This window comes from Lissotriton vulgaris, chromosome 8 (genome assembly GCF_964263255.1).
Source record: "Lissotriton vulgaris chromosome 8, aLisVul1.2, whole genome shotgun sequence".
NCBI lineage: Eukaryota > Metazoa > Chordata > Amphibia > Caudata > Salamandridae > Lissotriton > Lissotriton vulgaris.
In genome coordinates, this window is record NC_141696.1 from 629943074 (window position 1) to 629968701 (window position 25628).

Genomic DNA, 25628 nt, shown 5'->3' on the forward strand with positions numbered 1-25628 from the left:
CGCTTGACCCAGTCTTCTCATCCAGCAAGCACATCTCCTTCAGCCACGCCACCGGACTCCACTGGACCGACCACAGCTGCGTCCACTTCAGCTTCAAAAAAACTACGATCCACCACCACCCGCAACAGGTCCCCCGCAGATGCTGGAGAAAGATCACCGCCGAGCAGCTCACCGCCTCCCTCAGCCAGAACACTCCCACCAGCACAACGGACCCCAACGAAGCAGCCAGCAACCTCACCAAGTGGCTGACCGCCTGCGCCGATGACCTCGCACCACTAAAGAACCCTCCCAGCAGACACGGCAGCAAGAAAACCCCCTGGTTCACAGACGAACTCAAGGAATCCAAGAAGAACTGCCGCACCCTCGAGAAAGCCTGGCGGCTCGACCACACCACAGACAACAGGACCGCCCTCAAGCACGCCATCCGCAAACACCATCAGCGGATCTGCGCCACCAAGAAGACGGCACTCAAAGAACGACTGGACAACAACACCCACGACAGAAAGGAACTCTTCAGCATCGTCAAAGAGTTCTCCAACCCCAGCGCCGGAAACAACGACATCACTCCCTCGCAAGACCTCTGCAACTCACTCGCCTCGTTCTTCCACCGCAAGATCGCCGACATACACAACAGCTTCGACGCACAGACCACGCACCCTACCACCGAACCAACGCCCGCCACCACCACCCTCTGCAACTGGACCCCGATCAGCACCGAAGACACCACCCGCACGATGAACTCCATCCACTCCGGATCACCAACCGACCCGTGCCCACACCACGTCTTCAACAAAGCCGACGCCACCATCGCACCCCATCTCCGAGACACCATCAACTCCTCCTTCCACACTGCCACCTTCCCGGAGAGCTGGAAGCACACCGAGCTGACCGCCCTCCTGAAGAAACCAAAGGCGGACCCCACCGACCTCAAGAACTACCGTCCCATCTCGCTCCTTCCTTTTCCGGCCAAAGTCATCGAGAAGACCGTCAACAAACAGCTGGCCGCCTTCCTCGAGACGAACGGATCCCTCGACCCCTCGCAGTCCGGGTTTCGGGCCAACCATAGCACCGAGACCGCCCTGATCGCAGCCACCGACGACATCAGAACCCTGATCGACAACTGGGAAACAGCGGCCCTCATCCTCCTGGACCTCTCTGCGGCATTCGACACCATCTGCCACCGAACTCTAGTGAAGCGCCTCAGCAACATCGGAATTCGAGAAAAAGCGCTGGAGTGGATCATCTCGTTCCTCACCGGAAGAACCCAGAGAGTCCGCCTCCCTCCGTTCAGATCCGAGGCTTCCGAAGTTATCTGCGGCGTACCACAAGGATCTTCACTCAGCCCAACCCTCTTCAACGTCTACATGAGCCCCCTCGCAGCCATCGCACGCCAGCACAACATCAACATCATCTCCTACGCCGACGACACCCAGCTCATCCTCTCCCTCACCAGCGACCAGAGCCAACCTACACGAAGGGATGAAAGACGTCGCCGACTGGATGAGGAACAGCCGCCTAAACTGAACTCGGACAAGACGGAAGTCCTCATCCTGGGATCATCACCCTCCGCCTGGGACGACCCCTGGTGGCCCCGGCCCTGGGCACCGCTCACAAACCGACGGACCACGCACGCAACCTGGGCTTCATCCTGGACTCCTCCCTGTCAATGACCAGACAAGTCAACGCCGTCTCATCCTCGTGCTTCAACACCCTGCGCATGCTCCGCAAGATCTTCAGATGGATCCCCACGGAAACCAGGAAGACCGTCACCCAGGCACTCGTCACCAGCCGACTGGACTACGGGAACACCCTCTACGCCGGAACCACAGCGAAACTTCAAAAAAGACTCCAACGCATCCAGAACGCCTCCGCTCGACTCATCCTCGACATCCCCCGACACAGCCACATCACCGGACACCTGAGAGACCTGCACTGGCTCCCCGTCAGCAAGAGAATCACGTTCAGACTCCTCACCCACGCACACAAGGCTCTCCACGACCTGGGCCCCAGGTACCTCAACGACCGCATGACCTTCTACACGCCCACCCGCCAGCTACGATCGACCGGCCACGCACTCGCCACCGTACCATGCATCCGCAGAGCCACCGCCGGAGGAAGATCCTTCTCCTACCTGGCAGCCAAGACGTGGAACTCCCTCCCCACCCACCTTCGGCGAACCCAAGACCATCTCGCCTTCAGGAAGCAGCTCAAGACCTGGCTGTTTGAGCAGTAACTTTCCCCTCCCCCAGCGCCTTGAGACCCTCCCGGGTGAGTAGTGCGCTATACAAATGACGTGATTGATTGATTGATTGATGCCAGGCCAACTTCTTACACTGAACAATACAAGATTAAGTTCAGAGACACCCAAAAGGCACAGACTCAAGACTGGGTTGACTTTGTAGATTGTGCTACTAAAGCTCTGGAAGGTTGGATGCATGGCAGTAAGGTGCATGACTTTTTAGGATTGTACAATTTGATTATGAGGGAGTGGATCCTTAACACCTTGACTGCTGCAGCAAATCTCGCTTGGTGCTGCTCTTTTCAGATTTCCATTGTTCATGACGAGCTCAGCTCCTCATAAGCACACGACCAGTGTACTGCATGACGAGCTGAGCTCGTCATGAGCATGGAAGGGGTTAATTATTGTAAAAACCAGCTTTTACACCAGTACCTGGTGGAGTCTGATCTGACCTCTCCCCAAGAATTGGAAAAGAAGGCATACAAATGGGTCAGAACCAGAGTAAAGCCACAGAATCAGGGTGGTGACCAGAAGAAAGATTCTTCCAAGACTCAAGAGAAAGGTGGGGATAAAACAAAAGATAAATCCACTACAGGGCCCCAAAAATCGACTTCAGGGGCTGGGTCCCAAACTCCTTCCTCCCCTGAAAAGAAACTTTTTTGCCATGTTTGTAAAAAGCCTGGCCACTGGAAGAATGAGCACAATTGCCCAAGGGTTGGCAATAAAGAGAATGTTCCTCCAAGCAATACTACCACTCTTCCTGGTACTACAAGTAGGAATCCCCCAGTTGGTAGTAGTATACCCAAAAAGTTAGGTGCTTTTTCATGGGGAACAGAGGTGGGCCCTGATTTAGAAAGGTCCCCCTCACAAGCTTCCTCAGTCGGTGATGGTGGCATGGGATTTTCCACTTTTACTATGAGTCCCAATACTTTGGGCAAGTACAGACAGGAGCCCTTAATCAATGGTCAGAAGGCTGTGGCATTCAGGGACACAGAGGCTAGTGTCACCATGGTGACAGGGAAACTAGTCTCCCCTCACCAGCTTTTACCTGAGTTTAAGTACCAGGTGACCAACATTCATGGTATCAGAACAGATCGCCCTATAGCGGCCATAGTCAATCTCAGCTGGGGAGGGGTCACTGGCTCAAAGAGAGTGGCAGTGTCCCCAAACTTGCCTGTAGATTGCCTGATGGGCAATGATCTTGAGATTTCAGCCTGGGCTGAAGTTGAATACCAGGCCCACCTGAGAAAGTTGGGCCTCCCCGAGAGAGTTAGTGGGGCTGTGAGGGCCACAGCCCAACCCCAGGGAAAATTGGGAGTGATGGAGCCTGAAAAAATGGCCCACTCTCCTCCACAAGAGAGCACAAGGGTTGAAGAAAAGTCTCCTTCCCCCAGACTATAGGCAAGGGTTAGCCTCCTCAGGGAACTGATCCTACCCCTTGTGAGGGAACTGCCACAGAGGTAGTCAGGCCTGGCCTGGCCACCCCCCTGATGGCAGGGGACCCTTCAAAGGTGGTACCCAGTCTGGAGCAGGTAACCTGCCCCTCTCTACCCTCCCTCAGTCAGCCCAGGGCTGCAGATGTCAGGGAGGTCGGTGGACCCAACAGGGCCCACTGCCCAGAGGAACCCAGCCATCAGCAGATTAGGGGCACCCCGTCTAGTAGCCCTAGCCAGGTTAAAGTTCCTCAACACACTGAGGGATCCCCCTTACCCTTGTGTAGGGACCTCCCCCAGATGGACTCTGTTGGACAAAGGCAAACCTGGGACCCAAAGGGCCCAAACCTGGGGAACATCCTTTACAGCGCGGATTTTACTCCGCAAGGCTTTCACAACGCGTCCGTTACAACGCAAGTCGTAACCACGACTTGCGCTGGAGGGCGCTAGAGGATTAAGAATAGTATATTTACTATTCCAACACCTTCCCTAGTGTCCACGGGGACTGGTGTTAGAATAGTAAAATATACTATTCTCAATCCGCGCCCCCAACGCAAGTCGTGGTAACGACTTGCGTTGTAAGGGACGCGTTGTGAAAGCATGCGTTGTTATAGTACGCGTTGTAACGTCGTACATCCCCCAAACCCACCATGTCCCTCCAGTTTTCCAACCAAAAGGACCCAACCACCCCCCTCCCAGCTGTAGGCAGCCAGAGGTTGACCCTTAGAGCAAGATGCAACTCAGTCATGGAAAGTAAGGCCTCCACAGTGACCATTGATCTGAGGAAGCTGAGACCAACTTTATTAGGGCCTCACCTCTGACTGCATGGTTGCCCCCACTTTTTCCTGGTGTTTTTTCGACTTAGTTTGGCTGGGATCTTTCTATTTAAGGTCCCAGCCTAGCTGCTTTCTTTTTTAAATTGATTCCATGTACTTTAGGTACACTCCAGTTTGGTTACTAGGGTACACTTATGAGTCCCTAGTATATGGTACACTAGGTACCGAGGGCATAGGTACCCCAAAGGCCGACCAGGGGCTGAAGCATGTATTATGCCACCCCCGGGCAGCCTGTCAAAATTACACAACAGGTCTGCTACAGCAGCCTGTGTAAGGTGGTGTATGCACCCCTTACTTTGATATAGGTTCCCTATATCTACCTTATCTCACTACACATATAAACCTATCAGTCATCCCTATTGTAGGCCTTATCAATCCTGAAGGCAGGGTACTGGGTTTTGTGTGAGAGGGTGCCCATGCATGAGCAGGGCCCCTCTGCAGCCTTCGGAATCTACTCTCCTGGATTGTTCTGTGATGCAGCCAGACCATATACTCTTAAGTATATATATAACCTCGCGGTAAATGCTAACTTTGGAATGGTTGCAAGGAAACATGTCGTGTTTGGTGTCAAACACCTTGGAAGGATACCCCCTTCTGATCCTGGTGGCGGGGGTATGATTCCACCCTTCTAGAGGGAGAAACATGGCCACACCGGTACACCCGGTACCAGCTTAACAGAACCCTGGCATCACAAAATGGATGCTACTGCCACCGACACGAGTCTGGCCTCCTGCTTCTGAACAAAACTTCTGGACAATAGGTTACCTATCACAGGGAGCTGTCACCACCTCCCAGACAGGCTTTAGTGTATTGGGGCTGGGTGGGTGCACTCCAAGAGTGCTTTTAAGTCAGCACTGGGGGCACATTTGGTGACCCTGTGCATAGCCCAGTTCAAACCTTTTGCAGGGGCTACCAGCCCCTGCTCTGGTGCGAAACTGGATAAAGGAAATGGGTCTTGCCACCCCTCTTTCCAAACCCTCCCATAGGTGGGTCCCCAGAGTTTGTCCTACCCCTTCCTTGGGTATAAGATAGGAACCCCTGGCAACAAGACTTTAGATTAACCTGGACGAAACTCTGATAGTTAAACCTGGAACCATAATGATATACAAGGTGCTAGATGACTGAAGCATCTCCCTTGGAGTAAAGGAGTTACTACCCTGTTTGGCAGGCACTAAAGATGCATCGGACCGGTTTGCATCTCCTAACTCCCGCCAGACTCCGAAGAATTTGCAACACAGGAGGTGGGATCACAGACCGTTAGAGGCTGACCCAAGTCCCCAGCAAAGCTGAGACCCGTAGCCCTCGTGGGTACTGTGGAACCGGAACCCCTGGACACCGTGCACATTTGCAAGTGCATATGCTTCTTGACAATCCTTGAGGCTGTGCATTGGGTTATTTGTAGCCCAGACCCCGAGCAGCAAGTCCACCTAAGATTGCCGGCCTACACTCCAAGAGTGTTCCATGAGCCAGCCCTTTGTGTTTTCTCTCGAGGTACCTTTGCGATCCCTTGTCCACCGACTGGTGGGTCTCTGAGAAGGCAACTTTTTTTTGAAAATGTGTTTATTGGCATAGTGATTAGAGCCACAGCACGGAACAGTTATCATAAGACGAAGTCGCAAATAGGTACGCTCTATTAGGCATAATAACAGCAAGTATAACATACATTTTCCATTTTGTTGCATTTCTGAATAGCTGAACAAAGCCCTTAAGAAAAAACTCCCCCCCGCCACCCCGAAGAGCCCCACCCCAGACACTCTTACATCGTATGTGCATATATCAGTTAGTACTTGGCTATACCCATAAAACAGCTCTTCTCCAAAATGACATTCCATACCGTCAGTCAGTGACATAGATAATAAAATTGTGGGTTTTCCCATATCATGGTCATGTGCACCGGGCCTTTCTGCGGTCTGAGAAGGCAACTTTAACTTTTCTTGGGTTTCCCTGGTTGCTCCTGACATGCCCTGACTCTCAATCACTTGGGGAGTCCCCTGGATTTTGCTGGTCCACACCGAAGCATCTTTTCTCTTTCTGCGTGGGGTGCTGTTGCCAAGGCTTTTTGTGTTCAATCCGAGCACTGATGCCGCAGCACTCGACATTTTTTGTGGGACAGCTCAAATCCAGCTCCTGGTAACCGTCCACGCCTCCAGGTCCTCATGGCTGCAGAGTCAAGCTTCACCTCTTTGCACCTGAATCACCCGACATCGGTGGGCATTCGTCTCTCGCGCCCCTGGTCACTGGCAAGTGACCCAGACTCTGTCCCCTCTGCTTTCAGGTTCCTCACATCCTCGATTCAGGCTTGGATCACACCGGACACTTTTCATCTCCACGGCAGCAGCACTTTGCAGCAGATCGCCATTGAAATCAATGACGATTCCCGACACCATTTGACACCTATGCACCCGGCTTCCCTGGGTGAGGTAACTCGAGCACTCACGTGCTCCCATGGGTGTTGGCCCTAGAACCCCTTAAGTCTAAAGAGGTTTGCTCAAAGTCCTCTCCTAAGTGTCCTTAATCTTTAAAATTCCAACCCTGACTTCCCCTAGAAGCTAACGGAGCTCGCTGCTGTGTTCTCACACTACACACATCCCCCGTGCGTTCCCTGTGTCACTTCCTTGGGTGGTTCCTTGGGGTCCCGGCGATTCTACAGGCTCTAGGCCTCGTGTCTAGTCAAGTCGTGGTTCTTATACCACTTTCTTAATATATGGTTTGGGCCACACCTGGGGCCCAGTGTATATTGTGGTATTTACTGAAGTTCTATTGCATTTAAACTGTGTACCTTGCGCTGTAATCTCATAAAGAGATTACTAGAGACTGTTTAGTAATAAATACATATATTTTATATATACCTGGTGTGGTTCTATTTTCAATTAGACATTCAAGAGATTACAATCTGGTAAACCAGACTGCTTTACACTCCTTCAAGACTTAGCCTGAAGGCTTCTCTTCAAAGCTACCACTAGGATAGCTTTCAATAAAGGTTGTCTTTAAACCTATCATCAATAAGGGTTGTTTGGACTGGTGCAAGGTGCCCACTAGAACTAGTGGACAGCATATGCCAGGCCAACTTCTCACAGAACATACCACCATGAAATAAACCACATCATACGCGGTGAAACGTGCCACCACGAGGAAAGCAACAATGCACAAATTGCGTAATAAAAGAATAAAAACAGTAACACTTAACTCGTTTTTCCTCCAATGCATTTTTCATAGACTGTTTAGACTGACGTAGCAGCAAAACAACTGCGCAGATTTACATGAAATGTGGCAGGATTAAAGATTATGAAGTAGAAAGGGTCCTTTTCTATTTTGTGATCTGAATGTGTTCAGTTGTTTTTAAGTAGTAAGGAAAAAAAACTGGATGTGATATATTGGGCTGCGTTATACCACGGTACCTTAGCGGCATACTGTGGTACATGGTGATCACAAAGCAACATTTTATTGATTTATGAAACTCCTTTCAAAATGAAAAAACAGCCATATTTATAGACCATACTTTGTCTTTGTTTTGTTGTTTTAACAGTAAATATAGCTCATAACTCTTTTTTTAATGTGTAGGAAGAAATGAGGCAGTTTAGCAAACTATGTAGAGCTAGTGAAAAGTACTTTTGTAGATATATATATATTTTTTTAACTTTGTGGAGTACTGCAGTACTTCCATGAAATTATCTAGAAAATACTGCTGTACTTATTGAGATCTAAAAAACAATTATGAATGACAAAAGACACTAAGACAAGCCACTTCTCTCCACTCTAGGACACTCCATTCCACTCAACGACACTCCATGCTACTCCATTCTATGACAATCCCCAACACTCTGTGACATGCCACTCTACTCCATGACACATCACTCCACTGTAAGCCCCTCCACTCTAAGACAATTTATGACATACCACTCTATGAAACGCCACCCCACTCTACTCTACGACATTCCACTCCACTCTAGAACAATCTAGTCCACTCTATGCCGCTCCACTCTATGCCACTCTACTCCACTGTATGACATTCTACACCAGTACCAGTACCATCACTACCAGTACCACCACCACCAGTACCACCACCACCAATACCACCACCAGTACCAGTACCACCACCAGTGCAGCCACCACCAGTACCACCATCACAGTACCACCACCACCACCACCAGTACCCCCACCAATACCACCACCAACAGTACCATCACCACCAGTACCACCAGTACTACCACCACCACCAGAACCACTAGTACCACCACCAGTACCATCACTAGGACCACCAACAGTACCAGCACCAGTACCAGCACCACCACCAGTACCACCCAGTATCACCACCACCAATACCACCACAACCGGTACCACCACCACCAGTACCACCACAACAGTGCCACCAGTACCACCACCACTAGTATCACCACCACCAGTACCACCACCGCCAGTACCACAACCACTACCACCACCTCCACCAATACCACCACCACTAGTACTACCACCTGTCCCACCTACTGAACCACCACCAGTACCACCCCCACCAGTACCACCACCAGTGCCACCACCACCACCAGTACCAGTACTACCACCACCAGTACAACCATCAATACCAGTACCACCACCACTAGTACCACCCCCACCACCAGTACCACCACTACCAGTATCACCACCACCAGTACCACCACCACCAATATCACCAGCACCAGTACCACCACCAGTACCATCACTAGGACCACCAACAGTATCACCACCAGTACCACCACCAGCACCAGCACCACCTCCAGTACCAGCACCACCACCAGTCAGTGGCGTCACTAGGGTTGGTGTCACCCGGTGCGATTAACTCATGGTGTCACCCCCTCACAACTTACCGTATGGACCTCCTCTGCTCTGAGTCCGTCAGTGGACACAGTTGGCAAATAACGGGACCATACAGAATTCTTAGAAACGTTTGTAAATTTAGGTCCTATATTTACAAACTGGTATATGTGTTCAATGTTCAATTTACTGTTTAAGACCAGGGGGGCATTCGTATGTATCTTTAAGCAATACCCTGGCATCCACTGACAAAAGAAAACTGTGCAACACCCGAAAACTCAACCAGTGCAACCGTTTCTACCATTCCAATTCTGGCCACAGCTCAGAGCTGTTATGTGAACTATGAATGAAAACTGGTCTTCAAACAATCAGATGTACTCAGAGTCTTACATTTGGATAAACGAAGGAATTAGAGTATGGCTTAAGAGGAATACAATGCCACTGTTCGAGGCTGACTGAGATACAAAGACTTTCACACCTTTTAATACAAAGGGCAAAGGTTTTGCAGATAATAGAAATGCGAATGAGAGCAGGATGAAAGGAGAGGTGCACAGAGGTGCCTAGAGGCCAGCTATCAGTTGTTCTGGCTACTTCCACCTGGCCTGGTGGCTAACGAGGCTGAGATTTGTTTGGGAAGCCAGAGAAAGCAAAAAGGTGGCGTTGGGTGGCAAACTATCCAGTGCTTTCAGCAGGTGCTGTTTTGTTCCATAGGGGAGATCAGCGCACCAGTAAAAATACGAGTTTCTGGACATTTGCAGATAGGAAAGAGGGCGCAAATCCATGACCCATGTCTGACTGGGAATAAACGCAGCACTTGCGAATGTGTTAATGCCAGCCCCTTATTTCACTGCACGAGGGCAGTAAAACAGTGAGGTGAGCCAGTCTAGTCTGTTCCTCTCCAAAAGAGCTGGGGCGTCCCAGTCATTACTTTTATTTTTTCAAAAGCGGAAGCATCGTTTTTTATTTACTGCACACTTTCTCAAACATATTGGGGGAAACATACATTCCAAAAGCAGCTCTGTAGGAGAATGCTTTAATTTGCACGTATTTCGGTCTAGCGCAATAACCAGAAGCATTAAGGGCCCTTATGAGAATGAAAATGTAATGTCTGAAATGAACTGGGTGCTGCTGCCTCGGAGCATAGATCCTGGCTAAGCGCCCCCCCCCCCCCCCCCCCCCCCCTAAATCCACCGTCCGTTGCTCCATGCAACGTGTGCCCCAGCCCAGCCTCATTGAAATTGAGGCGAACAAATTTAGCGACGTTAAGAGCAGATCGGGAAACCTCGTGGGAAAAAAAATCCAGTCTCCACCTTGTTAAGAATCCAGGTTCTGCTGTATGCTTTTGCTCTCTCGAGGCTCCACGCGCGCTTCCTCGGCGCGCACAGAAGGGAACCACGGGTTCCGTTCCCCTCACCATCACTGCCTGGAATGATTGTCCGGCAGGAGCAGGCGATAACATCAGAGTGACTTTACAGGGGCTGCATACATCGGCACTGCCAGGTCCTGCGTTCAAGGATGGAAACAGCAGTGCAGAAGCATTCTAGTTAATAACCAACCACGTTTACTTTGAGTCACTGTGAAGATTTTTAGATGCAGTTTGAGAGGCACGCAAGAAGAAAAAAACGAACCTCCTACCTCTGGTTTTAGTTACAGACAGCCATAAATGACGTGTAATGGGTCCCTCAACCCCTTTGCCACAGTCCCTGCTGAGAAAATCTGCAAAGACTCTTGCACAGCTGGGCCGCGACACTCCGAGCATGGGAACAGGGCCTCGTGGTGCTGAAGAGACATCGCGCAATAACCACTCCACGCATCAGTTTGCGTAAAAGGCCATTTATTAGGACAGGCATGACAGCTTACAAAACATAACATTATCAACTTTAACAATCCCCCCAACATCCTGCCTTTCAACCGTCATCCACTCACGTGCTCCACCATCCATTCCCAAATCACACCACAACCTCTTTGCATCCCATTCACTTCCCCTTTCCACTTTCCGACTCCTCGGTCATTTAAATCCATCGCACTCCCGTCTACCACTCTCTCCCATCCTGCGCCTGTAACCCCCTCCCTGTAAGGGTGATTCTGCCCGTCATGGACTCCCCACCCCTCCCAGTTCCCGGAACGTCTCCCCCCTTGCCATCCTGTCCTAAACTGGCATGTTGCCCAGCATGGCAACCATAACAACACCGCACCAAAAACCCTTTTACTTGTAGGGTGGGCGGGTGGCAAAAACCTAACTCTTCCCTGAGGCACCGGGGACAGGAAAAGGAAGTTGTTCCTCTCCTGTTCCCCCATAAGTAGCCTCCTACCTAACCCCTCCCACCCCTGACCTAAACCCTTACCTAACTTCCGCCTGCCGTGTCCTCGCGCGAACACCCCGGGGGAAGACTAGTCTGTCGACCTGCATTCCCCCGGGGGCCGCATCGCGCAATAACCACTCCACGCATCAGTTTGCGTAAAAGGCCATTTATTAGGACAGGCATGACAGCTTACAAAACATAACATTATCAACTTTAACAATCCCCCCAACATCCTGCCTTTCAACCGTCATCCACTCACGTGCTCCACCATCCATTCCCAAATCACACCACAACCTCTTTGCATCCCATTCACTTCCCCTTTCCACTTTCCGACTCCTCGGTCATTTCCATCCATCGCACTCCCGTCTACCACTCTCTCCCATCCTGCGCCTGTAACCCCCTCCCTGTAAGGGTGATTCTGCCCGTCATGGACTCCCCACCCCTCCCAGTTCCCGCCACCCAGGGAACCCCCGGAGGGCGGTTACCTGCCCCACCAAGCGTGCACCTTTCGAACTCAGACTCGCCTACACCAAATTGACTCGTTCCACAGGCAACTAATCAAATCCCGCAGCTGCATGAGGTAGAATGCATTTCCCATGTGAGAAAGGTGCACGCCGTCGTCCCTGAAAAGAAGAGGTTGTTCCAGCTGGAGCCCGTCATGAGCCAGCACTTTAATCCCCCGATCTGCGCAAAAAAGTCTCATGGCCCTATTCAGTTTCCTGCGGGCCCTTTCCACAGCCGCAGGCTTAAGTGCACCCCTCCAAATCCTCCTCGGTACAAACTCAGTCCATACAATGCAGGCGCCAGCCAGATTGTTCTTCATTACCTCCAAGTCCCTCTGCATCAAGTGCAACAGTGACACCCCCGATTGTTTCACTAAGTCATTCTCCCCCAGGTGGATGATGATCATATCCGGGCAGCCCAGCTGCGACACTTTCTTTGTCAGCCATGGTAACAGTTCACCCCATCTCATTCCGCTCTTACCCCACCATTGCACTTCATGATGGCTGCTCCTCAGGCCCAGGCTACGACCGTACACCTGCCTGGCAGCGTACTTCGAAGCCCAATGCACAAAAGAGTGCCCCACGACCCAAGTGACCGTCTTGGCCCCCGGTCCACGAACACAACCTACGAAGAAAAAGATATTAGTACCAAGGCAGACAAGAAACTACGCCAAGCAGCGCCGCCGTCCCAGCGTTGCGCCCCCGCCCTCACTTGCGCGCATAGCGCCCGCAGCACCGCGACCTCCAGCGACCGACCCTTCTGATCTCCTCCCATGACCAACCCAAGCCCGCCGCCGCCGTAGCCGCCCCAATCCGAAAGGAATGCGTGCCAAACCGAGCCGGATCCCTACCCAGCCTCCTCAAAGCCATCCGTAGCACTGCCAACAACTGACCCGACGTCAAACGCTTCCGCGACGCATGCACAAAGATCTCCCCTTCCGTCCGCTGCACACTCTGCCTAAAGCACAGCCACTCTCGCACCGGACACACACCTGCACACCCACTCACTGACAACCACACCCATCTACCCCGACCCAATTGGTCAGTCTTGGACCGTCCCAACCAAATGCCCAGACGAAGCCCGTCCACCCGCACATCAGCAAACAGCCTACCTGGCGCCCCCCGTGCCCCCAGCAGCTCCGACACCCGAAACGCTCCAAAAAACATCCAGATCATGCATAGGCGAAAAAGCGCCACCTCCCCCCCGTCGTAGCAACAAAAAACCAATTCCTGCAAAACCAACTTCAACAAGTCAAACGTGACCGCCTTCCTGGGCAACTCCCCGCCCCCCAACTCAGCCCGCACCCGCCCCCAACCCTTCAACATTCGGCTCAGCAGATCCGAACTAGCCGGATCAAAACCCAAATACAACATGCAGTAAAACGACACACCCGCCAATTTGCCAGCAATCGTTGTCTGTGACAGTCCCTTATCCATGCAATCCAACACAAAGCGTACAACCCGCCTTTCGCACTCTTCCTTTGCCAAAACCAACACCCCCGCCCCCAGGCCCACAAACTTCCCAAACTCATTCCAAGCCAATCTTTACGCCCGCCTGGTAGACTCTGCCAGCGACCGTTCCACCAGACCCACCACTCTCACTCCCCCCACGCCCAGATACCCTCCGGCACCTTGGTCTTGCAAGCCTCCGCTCCCGGCGCAAGCTCCCTGAAGCGCAGCCACTGCGAACGAGATAACGCATCCGCAATTTCGTTACTTGCGCCCGGCACATGTTGCGCGCGAAACAGCACATTGTAACGCAGACATAGCAGCATGAAACTTCGCAGCAAGCGCAGCACCCTCAGATCTCTCGCTCTCTGATTGTTGACCAAGTCCACCACCGTCATATTGTCCACGTGGAACAACACAGACCTGTTCTTGAACTCCGGTCCCCACACCAGCAACGCCACCAACAAGGGAAAGAACTCCAAGAAAGCAATGCTCCTCCCCTGATGCAGCCAATGAGCCGGCCACCTCTCCGCGCACCAGCGACCGTCCCAGAAAATTCCGAAACCAGCCGCCCCCGCTGCATCCGAGTAAAGTTGAACCTGCCACACCATCCTGTCCCGCACAAAATCCAAAGACACGCCATTGAAATCTTCGAGAAAAACCAGCCACACTCGCAAGTCCGACCGGACCCCCAGCGTGATCCTGACTCTGTGATGTGGGAGGGCCACGCCCGACATGGCCATGCCGAGCCGCCTACAGAAAGTCCTCCCCGCCCTCACCACTCTACAGGCAAAGTTCAACAAACCCAGCAAGCGCTGCACAGACCTCAAATCCAGCTTCTGAACCGCAATCGCACTCCTCAAAGCGTCTTGCATCTCAGCCACCTTCGCCACGGCAAGCGTGCCTGCCAGGCCACCGAATCCAATTCAATACCGAGGAACGTCAGACAACAACTGGGCCCTTCCGTCTTCTCTGGCGCCAAAGGCACCCCAAAATCCTGAGCCAACAACTGAAACTGCCGCAGAGCCTGACCACAGTCACCCGAACGTCCAGAACCCACAAACAGAAAATCATCCAAATAGTGGGACACCAGCCGGTGCCCACAACGGTCCACAAAGGCCCACTGCAAAAAGGAGCTGAAAGTCTTGAAGAGCGCGCAGGAAATCGCACAGCCCATTGGCAGCACCATGTCCACAAAAATGGCCCCATCAAACTGCATACCCAAGAGAGAAAAATCCGCCGGATGAATGGGAAGAAGCCGAAAGGCCGACTTGATGTCACACTTGGCCATCTCCGCCCCCCTCCCACACGACCGCACCAACCCAATGGCATCATCCACCGAAGCGTACAACAACCTCGAGTCTTCCTCAGCAATGAAATCATTCACCGACCCACCTTCCGGCCAGGACAAGTGATGGATCAACCGGTACTCCCCTCGCTCCTTCTTGGGCACCACCCCCAACGGCGACACGATGAGATCCGCCAATGGCCACTCCGAGAATGGACCTGCAATCCTGCCCTACGAAACCTCCTTCTCCAATTTACGCGCCACTACCCCCGGCAACTCCTTAGCAGACCGCAAATTCTCAGCCCAACGCCTCTCCCTGGGCCCCTGATAGCCAATCCGAAAACCTTCCACAAACCCCCAGTACAAGCGCAACGCTGCCTCCCTATCAGGGTACCGGGAGAGCCATGGACCCATGGCCTCCACCTTAACCGGAGTACGGGCCCTTCGGCCCAGGCTGCCCCCTACCCTTGGCAAATTTCCACTGCTCTGACGGCGTAGCCAAGGTGAGGCACTGCGTGACCGGGTGGCGTCCCCCACACTTAGAACACTCATGCTTGAATTTACAAGAGGGGCGGTTGCAGAAACCTTTGTTAAACCCCCAGCATGCTCCTGAAGCGACCGGCTTGTATTGCTGTCCCGCTGAGCCAGACCACACAGGCTGGCTCCCATGACCACTTGGGGTACCCTGGTTACCCGCCCCAGATTGGGCGGGACGCGGCTGAAAGGACCGATACATGACCGGAAGACCGCTGGCCGTATGAGTAGACGCCGCCGCCTGCGTCGAGGACATCCACTGGAGCCAAAGCTCCTGATCCACATCCCCCCACGGCTTATCAGGGTTAACACTGACCCGAGCCCTAAACTCCTCGTCATAGCTCAACCAAGCGAAACCCCCGAAATGCATCTGCGCTTTCCTTATCACGTCCATATATTTAAACAAAGCGATAGCCCGATCCCCATGCTTCTCACAATATATACTCGCATAAATCAGAAAGGCAGACGTCCAATTCTCCATAGTAACCGGCACCCTCGGCCGCCTGGTCAATTCCCATTCCTCCTCCTTAGACCCCTCCTTCGCCTGAACCTCCCTGTGCAAAAGCTTGAACACATCCACATACTCGTGCTTCCAAATCCTTGCCTTAGTCTTCTCCGACAAGTGAGACCCCAGGGGCACCCCCAGCCCCATGTACGGCAACTTCTTTCTCAGTTTCTCCACCCCACTCACACCCTCCTCCTTCCCTTCCAGGTCTTCCACCTTGTCCGTCTGCCCGCTGGCCGTCGCGACCTGCTTGCCCCCAACAGCCTTCACAGGCTCCCCCCCCCCTTGGGCTCCTGCCCGTACAGACCCATCTCCCACCCCCACCGACCGGCAGGGTTTCTTCCTCCCCCCGTTCCCCCCATCCAACCAGGCGTCCCACCAAGAGCCCTCACCTGACAAAGTTGCAGGAGCCTCCCGCTCCTGTCGCCGTGCGTCCGCCGGCCTCGACATCCCGCTGGTGGCCCGACCGGCGCCATCTCGTGCCTCTTGAGAAGCACCAACCTTGGTAGCTGCCCATTTAGCCCTGCACACACGCCCAGGCTCACGCAACTCACCCTCTTCCAACTCATCCTCCTCATCCTCGTAATCCAACCATTCATCCTGAACATCCAGCGGCACCACCTCAGTCACGACTCTCTTAGCACCCTTCCCTTTCACACCAGGCGTAAATTCACACTCCAACATGGTCGTTGCCCGCTCCCTCGGTGGAGGGCAGGCCGCCGCGGACCCCCCTGCATCTTCGTCCCGGCGTTTGGAGGCCGTTTTGCACCCCGCCGGCCCACCCCGGCCTCTGCCAGCTGACCCTGCTGGCCTGAACCCCCCCCCCCCCGAGCCGTATGCGCTCGGGGAGGCCCCGGTGCCACCAGGTCTCTGAACCGTCAAGGCAGTCCCTGCATTCTCCACCCAGATCCACTGACCGTGCGCCCCAGGGGCCCCCCTGCCTCGGCCAACGGCAGATGACCTGCCTCGCCCTGGTGCCTGGGCCCCATCGCCCACGGGCACCCCTCCCATCTTCTCCTCCCTGGCGGCACACAGGCGCTGCCACTCCCTCTCATACTCTTCAATGACCCGCCGCTGGTCCCTCGCCCTCTCCTCCTCAGTCATCTGGGCCCACCGGTCAAACATTGAAGTCTGCCCAGGCCCCCCCGGGCCTCCATTCCCGGGCAAGGGTGCCGCAGCACCACCCGCCCCCTGCCCTGCCCCACCCCGCTGCTGAGTCTTGACGGGGCCCTTGCCCTTGGAACCCTGGGACTTCACCACCCCCTTCCGGCCCCTAGACAGGTCAACCGGCTGCTCAACCGTGAAACTAGCCTCCACCCCAGATTCCTCCCCCGACAGCAAGAGGGCGAATTCCTCCCCAGCCGCCACCTCCCACTCATCAGAGTCCTCCCCCCCCACTGCCATCACTACTCCCCCCGTACCCCGCCAACTGGCTCAAGCTCCTATACAGTCTGGCCTGAGATGCCAGCGAGGCCTGTCCCTGCACGTGTTCCTCAGCACCCAGCTCGGGCCCTCCACCCCCCCCTCCTCCGGGACCACCTCCCCCTTAGCCCCGACCTTAGCAGGGAGACTCAATCTCCTCCCTCCCTTCTTGGGGGGCTCCTGCACCTTCCTGGCCTTCCCCTTCTTGGACCCCCCATCCCTCGACCCAGCAGGCTCATCCTTACAGGCAGCCACCACAGCTGCCACCCCCGCTGACGCAGACCTGGTCGGGCGGGTCATGCCGACCCAAGCCTGGTCCAGGACACCGGGCTGGAGGAGATCTGCCCTCCCAGCCCGGCCAAGTACAAGTAAAGCAGCCCTCACTGCCTCTGCATCAGGGACAGCCATTGAGAAAATCGGCAAATCACCCTCCGCGAAATGCGTGAGGATCGGCACCCGTTTGGAACGTCCGCGAGATGCGTGACGTTTGGCACCCTTCGCTTGCCGCCCGGAGCACACCGCTCCGATATAAGTAAAAATTAACTAAATCGCAATCCGCCTAACTGCGCCGTAAAAACTAGCCTACTCGTCGTCCTGGGACACCAAAACGACGACCCACACTAATTATACACCACCTACCTAGAGTCACATTCCGCCTAAGCTCACACAAAAACCTAACTCTTCCCTGAGGCACCGGGGACAGGAAAAGGAAGTTGTTCCTCTCCTGTTCCCCCATAAGTAGCCTCCTACCTAACCCCTCCCACCCCTGACCTAAACCCCTTACCTAACTTCCGCCTGCCGTGTCCTCGCGCGAACACCCCGGGGGAAGACTAGTCTGTCGACCTGCATTCCCCCGGGGGCCGCAGTCCGCCCCCTTGCTGCCGCGACACTGGACGTCAATAGACGTGACGTCCACACGGCGTCCACACGTCAATAGACTTGACCTCCAGAGGCCAAGAGGGGTGACGCGCGCCGGCGCACTTAAGCCTGCAGCACTTTTGTGTTGATCGGATATGTTATTATTTCAGGCCTGTTCCGAGGGCTGCCCCAGTAGGAATGAGTTGCTAAATACCTGGTCGGCGTGCTCGACCTGCACGTAAGGCCGTTCGCCGTCCACCTTGATTACTCCTTGCAGTTTGTAGACACTAATCCTCCTGATTAAAAAGAGCGGAGGCGAGGCTGCAAAGTGTAACCAGATTGGTGTCACCCCATGTGATGGTGTCACCCAGTGCGGTCCGCACCCCCCGCACCCCTCTAGTGACGCCGCTGCCACCATTACCACCACCATCACCAGTACCACCAACAGTACCACCACCATCACCAGTACCACCACCACCAGTACCACCACCACCAGTACTACCACCATTACCACCACCAGTACCACCACTTCCACTACTACCACCAGTACCACCACCACCACTAGTACCAGTACCACCACCAGTACCACCATCACCACCAGTACCACCACCAGTACCACTACCACAGTACCATCACTACCAGTACTACCACCACCAGTACCACCACCACAGTACCATCACCACCAGTACTACCAGTACCACCACCACAACCAGTACAACAACCACCAGTACCACCACTAGTACCACCCCCACCAGTACCACCTCCACCAGTACCTCCACCACCAGTACCACCACCACCAGTACCACCACCACCAGTACCACCCCCTCCACCAGTACTTCCACCACTAGTACCACCACCACTAGTACCACCACCACCAGTACCACCACCACCTCCAATACCACCACTACTAGTACTACCACCTGTCCCACCACCTGTACCACCACCACCAGTACCACTCCCACTAGTACCACCACCAGTGGCACCACCAGTACCAGTACCATCACCACCAGTACCGCCACCAATACCATTACCACCACCAGTACCACCTCCACCAGAACCACCACAACCACTACCAATACCACCACCACCACCACCACCAGTACCACCACCACCAGTACCTCCACCAATACCACCACAAGTACCACCACCACCACCAGTATCACCACCACCAGTACCACCACCACCAGTGCAACCAGTACCACTAGAACCACCACCAGTACCACTAGAACCACCCCCAGTACGACCACCACCAGTACCACCTCCACCAGTACTACCACCACCAGTACTACCACCGCCACCACCACCAGTATCGCCTCCAATACCAGTACCACCACCACTAGTACCACCACCACCACCAGTACTGCCACCAGTACCACCACTACCAGTACCACCACCACCAGTACTACCACCACCACCAGTAGCACTACCACCAGTACCACCACCACCAGTACCATCACTAGGACCACCAACAGTACCACCACATTACCAGTACCACCACAACCAGTACCACCACCACCACCAGTACTACCACCATTACCACCACCAGTACCACCACCACCAGTACCACCACCACAAGTACCACCAGTACCAATACCACCAGTACCAGTACCACCTCCACCAGTACCTCCACCACCAGTACCACCACCACCACCAGTACCACCACTACCACCTCTACCATCACCACTAGTACTATCACCTGTCCCACCACCTGTACCACTACCAGTACCACCCCCACTAGTACCATCACCAGTGCCACCCCCACCACCAGTACCAGTACTACCACCACCAATACCAGTACCACTACCACTGTACCACCACTACCAGTACTACCACCACCAGTACTACCACCATTACCACCACCAGTACCACCACCACCACCAGTACCACCACCTCCACTACTACCACAGTACCACCAAAACCAGTACCAGTACCACCATCAGTACAGCCACCACCAGTATCACCATCACCACCAGTACCACTACCACTGTACCACGACTACCAGTACTACCACCGCCAGTACTTCTACCATTACCACCACCAGTACCACCACCACCACCAGTATCACCACCTCCACTACTACCACAGTACCACCAAAACCAGTACCAGTACCAACATCAGTACAGCCACCACCAGTACCACCATCACCACCAGTACCACCACCAGTACCGCTACCACAGAACCACCACTACTAGTACTACTACCGCCAGTACCAACACCACAGTACCACCACAACCAGTACCACCACCACCACCAGTAGCACCAGCACAACAACCACCACCAGTACCACCACCAATACCACTACCACCAGTACCACCACCACAAGTACCACCAGTACCAATACCACCAGTACCATCTCCACCAGTACCTCCACCACCAGTACCACCACCACCAGTACCACCACCACCTCAACCACCACCTCCAATACCACCACCACTAGTACTACCACCTTTCCCACCACATGTACCACTACCAGTACCACCCCCACTAGTACCATCACCAGTGCCACCCCCACCACCAGTACCAGTACTACCACCACCAGTAGCACCACCAATACCAGTACCACCACCACTAGTACCACCACCACCATCAGTACCATCAGCACCACCTCCACCAGAACTACCACCACCACTACCAATACCACCACCACCACCAGTAGCACCACCACCAGTACCCCCACCAATACCACCACCACCACCAGTACCACCACCACCACCACCAGTATCACCACGACCAATACCACCACCACCAGTACTACCACCACCAGTGCCACCACCAGTACCACTAATTTCACCACAAGTACAACTAATAACACCAGTACCATCACTAGGACTACCAACAGTACCACAACCAGTACCAGCACCACCACAAGTACCACCACCAGTACCACCACCATCACCAGTAACACCGTCACCAGTACCACCATCACCAGTATCACCACCACCACTACCACCAGTACCACCACTACCACCTGTACCACTAGTACCACCACCAGTACCACCACCACCAGTACCATCACTAGGACCACCAACAGTACCACCACCGGTACCAGCACCACCACTACTAGTACAAGTACTGCTACCAGTACCACCACCAATACCACCACAACCAGTACCACCACTCCTACCACCACTACCACCAGTACCACCACCAGTGCCTCCACCACCAGTACTACCACCGCTACCAGTTTCACTGCCACCAGTACCTCCACCAGTACCACCACCAGTACCACCACTAGTACCAGTACCAATATTGACAGTACCACCATAAATACCACCAGTACCAGTACAAACACCAATACAACCATTACCACCACCAATACCACCACTACCACCACCAATACCACCACCAATAACAGTACCACCAATGGCCATTACCAGTACCACTAGTACCACCACCACAACTACCAGTACCAGTACCATCACCACCAATACCACCACCACCACCAATACCACCAAAACTACTAATACCACCATCACAAATACTGTCACCACGACCAGTACCAACACCACCAGTACCACCACCAGTACCAGTTCCACCACCACCAGTTGCAGTACCTTCAGTACCACCACCACCAGTACCACCACCAACAGTGCCACCAGTACCACCACCAAAGTACCACCACCACCAGTACTACCACCACCACCGGTACAACAACAACCACCAGTACCACCACCAATACCACCACCACCAGTACCACCACCACAAGTACCACCAGTACCAATACCACCAGTACCACCACCACCAGTAGCACGAACACTAGTACCACCACCACCTCTACCACCACCTCCAATACCACCACCACTAGTACTACCACCTGTCCTACCACCACCACCACCAGTACCACCCCCACTAGTACCACCACCAGTACAGCCACCACCAGTACCACCACCAATACCACTACCACCAGTACCACCACCACAAGTACCACCAGTACCAATACCACCAGTACCATCTCCACCAGTACCTCCACCACCAGTACCACCACCACCAGTACCACCACCACCTCAACCACCACCTCCAATACCACCACCACTAGTACTACCACCTTTCCCACCACATGTACCACTACCAGTACCACCCCCACTAGTACCATCACCAGTGCCACCCCCACCACCAGTACCAGTACTACCACCACCAGTACCACCACCAATACCAGTACCACCACCACTAGTACCACCACCACCATCAGTACCATCAGCACCACCTCCACCAGAACTACCACCACCACTACCAATACCACCACCACCACCAGTAGCACCACCACCAGTACCCCCACCAATACCACCACCACCACCAGTACCACCACCACCACCAGTATCACCACGACCAATACCACCACCACCAGTACTACCACCACCAGTGCCACCACCAGTACCACTAATTTCACCACAAGTACAACTAATAACACCAGTACCATCACTAGGACCACCAACAGTACCACAACCAGTACCAGCACCACCACAAGTACCACCACCAGTACCACCACCATCACCAGTAACACCGTCACCAGTACCACCATCACCAGTATCACCACCACCACTACCACCAGTACCACCACTACCACCTGTACCACTAGTACCACCACCAGTACCACCACCACCAGTACCATCACTAGGACCACCAACAGTACCACCACCGGTACCAGCACCACCACTACTAGTACAAGTACTGCTACCAGTACCACCACCAATACCACCACAACCAGTACCACCACTCCTACCACCACTACCACCAGTACCACCACCAGTGCCACCACCACCAGTACTACCACCGCTACCAGTTTCACTGCCACCAGTACCTCCACCAGTACCACCACCAGTACCACCACTAGTACCAGTACCAATATCGACAGTACCACCATAAATACCACCAGTACCAGTACAAACACCAATACAACCATTACCACCACCAATACCACCACTACCACCACCAATACCACCACCAATAACAGTACCACCAATGGCCATTACCAGTACCACTAGTACCACCACCACAACTACCAGTACCAGTACCATCACCACCAATACCACCACCACCACCAATACCACCAAAACTACTAATACCACCATCACAAATACTGTCACCACGACCAGTACCAACACCACCAGTACCACCACCAGTACCAGTTCCACCACCACCAGTTGCAGTACCTTCAGTACCACCACCACCAGTACCACCACCAACAGTGCCACCAGTACCACCACCAAAGTACCACCACCACCAATACTACCACCACCACCGGTACAACAACAACCACCAGTACCACCACCAATACCACCACCACCAGTACCACCACCACAAGTACCACCAGTACCAATACCACCAGTACCACCACCACCAGTAGCACGAACACTAGTACCACCACCACCTCTACCACCACCTCCAATACCACCACCACTAGTACTACCACCTGTCCTACCACCACCACCACCAGTACCACCCCCACTAGTACCACCACCAGTACAGCCACCACCAGTACCACCACCACCACCAGTACCACTGCCACAACCATTACAACAAACTCCACCAGTACCACCACCACAAGTACCACCAGCACCAATACCACCAGTACCACCAGCACCAGTACCTCCACCACCAGTACCACCAGCACTAGCACCACTGCCAGTTCCACCAGTACAACCCCCACCAGTATCATCACCACCAGTATCCTACAACCAGTACCTCCACCACCAGTACCACCACCACCACCAGTACCACCACCACCACCAGTACCACCATCACCAGTGTCACCTGTACCACCACCAGTATCACCACCACCAGTACCACCACCAGTACCACTGCCATCAGTACTACCACCACCACCAGTACCACCACCAGTACCAGTATCACCACCAATACCACCAGTACCACCAGTACCACCACCAATACCACAAATACCACCAGTATCAGTACCACTACCAATACCACTGTAACCACCACCAATACCACCACCACCAATACCAGTACCACCAGTACCAGTACCACCAGTACCATCACCACCAGTACCACCACCACCAGTACCACCTCTGCCAGTACTACCACCACCAATACCACTGTTACCACCACCAATACCACCACCAGTACCAGTACCACCACCAGTGCAGCCACCACCAGTACCACCATCACAGTACCACCACCACCAGTACCACCACCACCACCACCACCAGTACCACCACCAATACCACCACCAGTACCACCACCACCAATACCACCAGTACCACCACCAGCAGTACCACCCCACCACAACCAGTACCAGTACCACCACCAGTGCAGCCACCACCAGTACCACCACCACCAATACCACCAGTACCACCCCCAGCAGTACCACCCCACCACAACCAGTACCAGTACCACCACCAGTGCAGCCACCACCAGTACCACCATCACAGTACCACCACCTCCACCACCACCAGTACCACCACCAATACCACCACCACCAGTACCACCACCACAAATACCACCAGTATCAGTACCACCGCCAATACCACTGTAACCACCACCAATACCAACACTACCACCACCAATATCACCACCACCAATACCAGTACCACCAGTACCAGTACCACCAGTACCATCACCACCACCACCAGTAACACCACCACCACTGCCAGTACTACCACCACCAATACCACCATTACCACCACCAATACCTCCACTACCACCCCCAGTACCATCACCACCACCACCAGTACCAGTACCACCACCAGTGCAGCCACCACCAGTACCACCATCACAGTACCACCACCGTGATGATAAACCCCAAGAACTCTACCTTCTGGGTGCTAAACTGGCACTTATCCAATTTGGCGTACAGATGATGGTCCTGTAACTTCTGTAACATCTGAGACACATGTACTTGGTGCTCGGCCCCCGTCTCAGAAAAGATCAGAATATCATCTAGATAGACGATGACACTTCTATCTAGGTATTCACGGAGGACATGAAGAACTGGAAGGCTGCCGGCGCATTGCATAAGCCAAACGGCATTACGCAATATTCGAATAGGCCGTACTTGGTTTTAAACGCCGTCTTCCATTCATCCCCGGGGCGAACACGTATGAGGTGATAAGCACCCCGCAAATCCAATTTAGTAAATACCGTTGCCTTGCGGAGCTGGTCCAGCAACACGGGGATGAGTGGAAGAGGGTACCTATTCTTTACGGTAGCCTTATTCAGAGCCCTATAGTCCACACATGCTCTCAACGTCCCCTCCTTCTTCGGAATGAAGAAGATCGCCGATTCCACCGGCGAACAGGAGGGACGAATATAACCCATCTTCAACATCTCCTCCAGATACTCCTTGAGATGTATCTCCTCAGGTTCCAAAAGTGCATATATGTGACAAGAAGGTAAAGGGGCCCCTGGTATTAAGTCGATCTTACAGTCAAACGACCTGTGCGGAGGAAGACCCTGTGCCTGGATTTTATCAAAAAACCCCGAAAGGCTGAATACTGCGAGGGAACTGTCCTC

General features: G+C 53.7%; 2 protein-coding genes across 2 annotated transcripts in view; one reads left to right on the top strand and one right to left on the bottom strand.

Moving 5' to 3' along the window:
• The window catches only part of LOC147697825 (organic solute transporter subunit alpha-like), an 876545-nt gene that overhangs the window by 459247 nt on the left and 391670 nt on the right, over nucleotides 1-25628 (top strand). The window lies entirely within an intron of this gene.
• LOC147697826 (uncharacterized) lies at nucleotides 12114-16562 on the bottom strand. The gene is made up of 2 exons (XM_086933359.1): nucleotides 16271-16562; nucleotides 12114-12727 (listed from the first exon to the last, which is right to left on the bottom strand). The coding sequence occupies exons 1-2, from the start codon at nucleotides 16560-16562 to the stop codon at nucleotides 12114-12116; spliced, it is 906 nt and encodes a 301-aa protein (XP_086789485.1).